The 6,163-nt window shown below is 55.8% G+C and overlaps 1 protein-coding gene across 1 annotated transcript; it reads right to left on the reverse strand.

Annotated features, from left to right (window-relative positions):
• Window positions 1-304: 304 nt before the first annotated feature.
• Window positions 305-2,071, reverse strand: CCIN (calicin; the record flags this gene model as incomplete). Its single annotated transcript, XM_080708349.1, has 1 exon — window positions 305-2,071. The coding sequence occupies one exon, from the start codon at window positions 2,069-2,071 to the stop codon at window positions 305-307; it is 1,767 nt and encodes a 588-aa protein (XP_080564475.1).
• Between the last annotated feature and the right edge of the window lie 4,092 nt (window positions 2,072-6,163).

Genomic DNA, 6,163 nt, shown 5'->3' on the forward strand with positions numbered 1-6,163 from the left:
ATCTGGCCTCTGGATCCTCCAGCGACAGAGTAACCCTGATCTTCCACCCACTGGGAGCCAGTGCCCAGAAGCTCAGTCCCACCCGCCAGAGACTCCATTCCAGCCTCTGTGGGATCCCTCCAGGGACACATTGACCCTGAATTTCCACCCACTGGGGGCAGCCCCGGCCTGGGAGCTCCACCGTCAGGGGCCAAGCATAGACTGGAATGCTAAGAAGGAACCAAAGGCCATTTTCCTCTCTTTCTCTCTCCCATTAAACTGTGAATAATAATGCATTTACTTATTCTCCCAATGAAAAAGTTGTTTAAATCCTTTGAAGAATCTTGCAAGGAAGCTTGGCTAGACAGCAGGCGGGACAGTCTAATGCCTCTGGCGGGGGAGCCAGGACTCTCCACTCGCCTAACTTTTGGTCCAGCAAGTAGGCGTTTGGATTGATGGTGTAGTCCTTTGTCTGGACATCGCTGACTGTGGTGACACCCCCACATACAAACACCTTGCTGTCTCCAATGGAGCATATGGCATGGGACACATCCAAGGGACAGTTGTTGGGCAGGAGAGGCACTGAGGTCGTCGACTTGTTAGCCTTTATCTTCTGCAGATTGATTTCCACACTCTGCCGGTGGCTGTGCACGCAGAGGATGTTGTCCTGATGGAAAGAGAGCAGGGGCCGGTGGTTGAACTCAATGGGGAAGGTGATGCACTGGACCACGTCCCCGGTATGGGTGTCAAAGCAGTCCACTACTCCGACCCGGGAGATGTAGCCCTTGACCAGGCACCGCCCAGTGACGATGTACAGGTTCCGGTCGCCCTTGGCAATCACAGCAGTGCCGTCCATGGGGATGCTCATCTTCCCTGCCAGGCACCAGGACTCCTTGCGCTCATCATAGCGGTAGATGTTGGAGACATACCGCCGCGGGGCGATGCTCCCACCCACCGAGTACACTGTCCCGCCACAGGTCACCATGGTGTGGAAGACGAGCCCAATGGGCAGGTCAGGCAACTTGGTCCAGGAGTTGTCGTCCATGTCATACCGCCAGGCTGTCTTCAGGCCTGAAATCTGCTCAGTGGTGCCACCAGAGATGTAGATGTAGCGGCCAGCAGAAGTGGCGCTCAGTGCCGCTGCCCGGTAGGGCATCTCCGAGAGCTTCAACCACAGGTTCTCCTGGATGATATAGGCAAACACGCCGTCGTTGAACTTGCCATGGGCTTTCTGGCCGCCAAGGATGACCACGGAATCAAGCAGGGCTCCTTTCCTCTGGTAGGTCAGCAGGCTGCACGGCCGCTCCTGCTTCCGGTCCATCAGGACGCTCTCAATCAGGGTCACATGGGCCGAGCTGTTCTCCATGCCCATCAGCTTGTTGCTGGCAAACATCAGGGTCTTGTTGGAGACGGCATTGAGGTTGATGTAATTGAAGAACTTCTTGAAGTACTTCTCCCTCTCCTCCTTCCGGAAGTACACCCAGTTGACCAGCGCACTGAGGGCCTGGTCCTCGTTGAGCACGTGAAGGTTTTCATCGCGGAGCAGGCGGCCGAAGATGACAGGCGGGCAGCGCATGAAGTGCAAGGAGCCCTCGGGGCTGGCCCAGTAGTGGAAGTTGTCGCGGATGCCAGAGTAGGCCAGATCTGATACCTCCTTGAGCTCAAACAGCTCAGCCAAGAAGAGGTAGCGCAAGCAGTTGGCCCGGCGGATGGACTTAATCAGGAAGTCATTGCAGTGAATTCGGAGGCGTGGCGTGTTGAAGTACTGGGCGCCGCGAAGCAGCTCTTCCACGTTCTGCTCTGAGATCACCACCTTGCCGCTGTAGAAGTAGTCCAGGAGCTGGTCCACCGTGGGCGGGCTCAGGTAGTTGGGGTCGATGGTGATGAAGAGCTCGTCGGTGGTCTTCATGTCGTTGCTGGAGATGAGGTTCTTCACCAGCGGAGAGACGGCGGCCAGCACGTTGCGGTGTGCAAAGAAGACGTGGTGGTCCACGGTCAGGGCCATGTCCCAGTACTCTTTGCGTTTCCTCTGTTTGTTCAGGTTCTGCAGCACAAAGCTGTTGTAGTTTTTCTCAGTGAATTCCAATTTCATGGTGCTTCTTGCTGGCTGAGGCAGGCCAGCAGCGGGTACTGGAGAACAGACTTTCTCAGGCCTTTGGGATTCAGATTGATGGTTGTTTGCAGAGCAGTTGACCAGAGAGGAGTGGGGGTGGGAGAGAGGGTGACCTCACAGAGTGGACGAGGTCATCACAATGCAGCCCCTGGGGCCTTTCTCCCCCTGCTGGCTACACCTGCCGAGGGGGATGGGATGGCCAGACCATCTGAGTCCTCCCATTTTACACAGGGAAACAGACCTAGAGAAGAGAAAGTATCTGCTCAAGGTCACAGACCGACTGGAAGCAGAGCGGGCCTGGATCCAGCAGCCTGTAACTCAGTACTCCCTCCACCCTTCTTGGGAGCTCCTATACCCATTAAGCTTTCCAGTGTCCAATTCTCAGGCGTCAGAGAACCTTTTTTTCAGATACCCGGGAACCTTGGCACCTTTTTTTCTGCCAAGGTTCCTGAGTATCTGAAAAAAAAAGCTCTGTTTTTGGCTTCTGACTTTTTTTTTTTTTTTTTGGTACGAGGGATTGAACCCAGGGGCATTCTTCCTCTGAGCTACACCTCCAGACCTTCAGGCCTTTTTATTTTGAAACAAGGTCTTGCTAAAGTTGCTGAGGGTCTTGATAGGCTGCTGAAGCTGGCCTGGAACCTGCATTTCTCCTGTCTCCGCGTCCCAAGTGCTGGGATTATAAGCGACAACATCATGCCTGGCTGGCTTCTGACCTTTATGACCACGGACACCCATTCTCCCTCAAAAGGGAGCCCAGGAGGCCACTTGCCGAAGTAAGGCTGCAGGAGCTAGCCACGGCCCAGCGAACAGGACCCGGGAAGCCCCGATGTTTCAGGGCTATCGCTAACTGGACGGTTCGCGCCACATTTCCAGGTGTCTGGTTGTAAAGTGTTGGGGAGGGGGCGGGGCGGCGCGAGGCGGAGCTCTCTCCGGGGAGGGTGCACTTGGACAAGTTGTAGACCTCTAAACCTGTTTTCTCGTCTGTGCGATGGGAGGAACAGTAGCACAGGCATCAAAGATTAGTAAGAGTTTAAATAAAAGGACTGCATAGTAGTACGCACGGATTCGGGACGTGGTGAACGGTCAAGCGAGTCGCCACTCCGTTCAGGGTCGTCGCGGCCGTCTGGGAGGCTGCGGGATCCCGCGCCCCTCGGCCGCACGGCGGGGCTGCAGGGCCGCCTCAGGCACGGGCCTCCCAGCCCGCAGCCCGCGCCCCTGCCCGCCCGGCTGCCGCGCCCTTCGGGCTCCACCGCAGAGGTGGCTGGAGCTCAGGCAGGGCCTGGCAGACGCACCCACGCGTGTCTCTACTTTACAGACGCGGGCACTGACCCCGGCCTGGCCGCGAAGGCGCCTGACCTCCGGGCCCCGCTGGGTGGGATTGCGCAGACCCCGCCAGCTCGGGCTCTGCCTGCACGCCCCGCCTCCTGGCCGGCTTGGGAATCCTCCTGGACCTTGGGTCCTTCCTGGACCCGGCCAGCCAAAGCCCAAGAGCCCGTCAGCCCCATCCCGACCCGGCTTTGGGGGCTCCCGGGAGGACCCCGACGGCCAGGCCCCGACATTTCACCATAGAAATGGCAGGAGGGTGCAGAGGACCCGGCCAGGGCGTCCCTGAGGTGCTGCGTTCTGGCCTGCAGGTCCGCCCTGCCACCCCGCAGCCTCAGGCCGCCCTGAGCACCCTCCCACCGAGACCCGGGGCCTTTCTGCTCTTCCCTCCCAGGCTCAGACAGGTTCACATTCTGGTCTCCCTTCCTCCTCCTTTTACTTCGTTCCTTTTCCTTATTTGGGACTTGGTAATTTGAAATTTTGTTTTTAAAAGCTCACACCTTGAATACTGACTTTGTTTGCCTTGATGCCTGCGTGGGCCACAGACATGTGGCTCTTGGAATATGGTGGCTACACATGGCTTAGGGCTTCTGTCCCCCTCCTGGAGCAAGGTTTAGAGGCTCCCTGAGAAGCGCAGCTGAAGTCCCAGGTCCCATCCCGCAAGGCAGCTGGGGGCGATGTCGGGACACCCAGCTCCCGCTGGCACCGGGATGGCCCACCTCACCTCACCTCACCTCCTGGACTCTCTACCCAGGAGCAGGCGGGGGTGGGTGAGTCCCTGATGGGCATTCCATGGAGGTGGCCATGACCCCTGGCTTTTGTTTGTTCTAGAGCGCCAAGGCAGAAAGGAGCCCTCTCATGGGATGCTTCCAGTCAGATAGTAGACCTGGGGCAGGGTGTCATGGAGACCTGAGAGGCCTCAACCCCTGTTCCAGGCCTCCTCCAGCTAGACAGGCATGCCCAGGAGGGGAAGGGGCACGTCAGCTCCGTTTACAGAGAAAGGGCTTGGACTAACTGCTCAGCCAGCTTTGCTGCCTGGCTTCCCTTCGGTCCTGGAAAACACCTTTTCCCTTAGTCCCACCAGCTGTGAAATAGCCTCCAGTGTACAGAGGCCGCTGCATGCCAGCGTCACCACCTGGCTATGTGTGTTGTATATAGGCGTCCCTAGGAGCCACCAGGAGGCCCTATGACTGGCAGCTTGCCAGATGTGGCCCGAAAATGACCTCAGCCCAGTCTCTCTGCTCCACCCACCCTCAACATTTGCCCTGCTCAGCATTTTCTGTTCATGGAGACTCCTTAGGGGAGGGAGCCCTAATATTTAAATCATTGGGGATTATCAGTTCATATATCAGTTTGTTGTGAAGCCCTGAAGATAGGGAGGGGCATGTTTCCAAGACACGCAGAGTTGGCCTGGAACTGGAAACAGGCCCAGTATCTCCTCCTCTTGTATTCTAACAGCTGGCTTTCTCACTTACCTTCCCCTCTCAGAACTTGGCTGCATACTCTGGTTTAGCACAACCCTATTTTGAACTCATGGCATCCTTATTTTTATTCAGTTCCATTGGGGAATTCTCTTCACATGTCATAGCTCAAGTTCCCAGCCCATGGCCAGCCTAGGGATTGGCTGCCCTTGGGTCAGGTGTCAACTCTAGCACAACCAGCTGTGTGCTGGTGGGTCACCTGGCTCAAAACTTGTAGTGGGACACATCTGTAATTGCAGTACTTAAAAGGCTGAAACTGGAGGATTGCAGATTGGAGTCTGGCTTCAGCAACTTCTTGAGGCCCTCGGCAACTTAGTGAGACCCTGTTTTAAAAATTAAAAAATAAAATAGGGCTGAGGGTGTAGTTGGGTAGAATGCCCCTGGGTTCCATCCCCAGCACCAAAAAACAAAAACAAAAACAAAACAAAACAAAAAAACACTTGGCTCCAGCCGAGCGTGGTGGTGCACGCTTGTAATCCCAGCATTTGGGAGGCTGAGACAGGGGGATTGTGGTTTGAGGCCAGCCTCAGCTACTTAGTGAGGTCCTTTGCAACTCAGTGAGATCCTGTTTCAAAATAAAGAATAAAAAATGGGCCTGGGGTATAGTTCGGAGGTAGAATGGCCCTGGGTTTCATCCCCACCTAAAAAAAAAAAAAAAAAAAAAAAAAAGACCAACAATTTGGCCCCTTAAGCAACATAGTCTCCGGGAGGAGCTGGAGGTGTCCTGGGGCGTGAATTACTCAAGACAGGATCCAGAGTCATGAACTGCCTCAGCTACCAACTTAGAATCAAGCATGAATCACATTGGAGGAAGATATTGCACAATAAGGAAATGGTTTTATTGTCTTCTAGCCAGTGTCCCTGGGAGAAGGAGGGTACAGTGTGAGACTGTTCACAGTGCAACACAGACCTCAGGAGGCTGTGCCAGACACTGGCTGCCCCAGTCTTTAACCCGCACCCTCTCCCTGGGCCCCTGTCTTGACAGCTGGAGATGCCATGGTTTCAAGGATTCTCACGGGGCATCTCCATGTGGGCCTTTTAAAGCTGCTATTCAGGGAGAACTTCCTATAGTTAAAAGCCAAATACAGAACCAAATTAGTGTTTCCAAGCCCCCTGCCTGGGATGGTCCCTGGAACACTTGGGCTTGTCACACATTCCAGAAGAGTGCAGCAGCACAGCTGTAGCCACAGCTGCCGACAACAGGCTGGCCCCACCCGCGTGGGGGCAGGGCAGGGGCTCCCGAGCTTCCTCCAGCCCCCCAGCTCCC

The sequence above is a fragment of the Muscardinus avellanarius genome, assembly GCF_963383645.1.
Source record: "Muscardinus avellanarius genome assembly, chromosome: 13".
In the NCBI taxonomy this organism is placed as follows: domain Eukaryota; kingdom Metazoa; phylum Chordata; class Mammalia; order Rodentia; family Gliridae; genus Muscardinus; species Muscardinus avellanarius.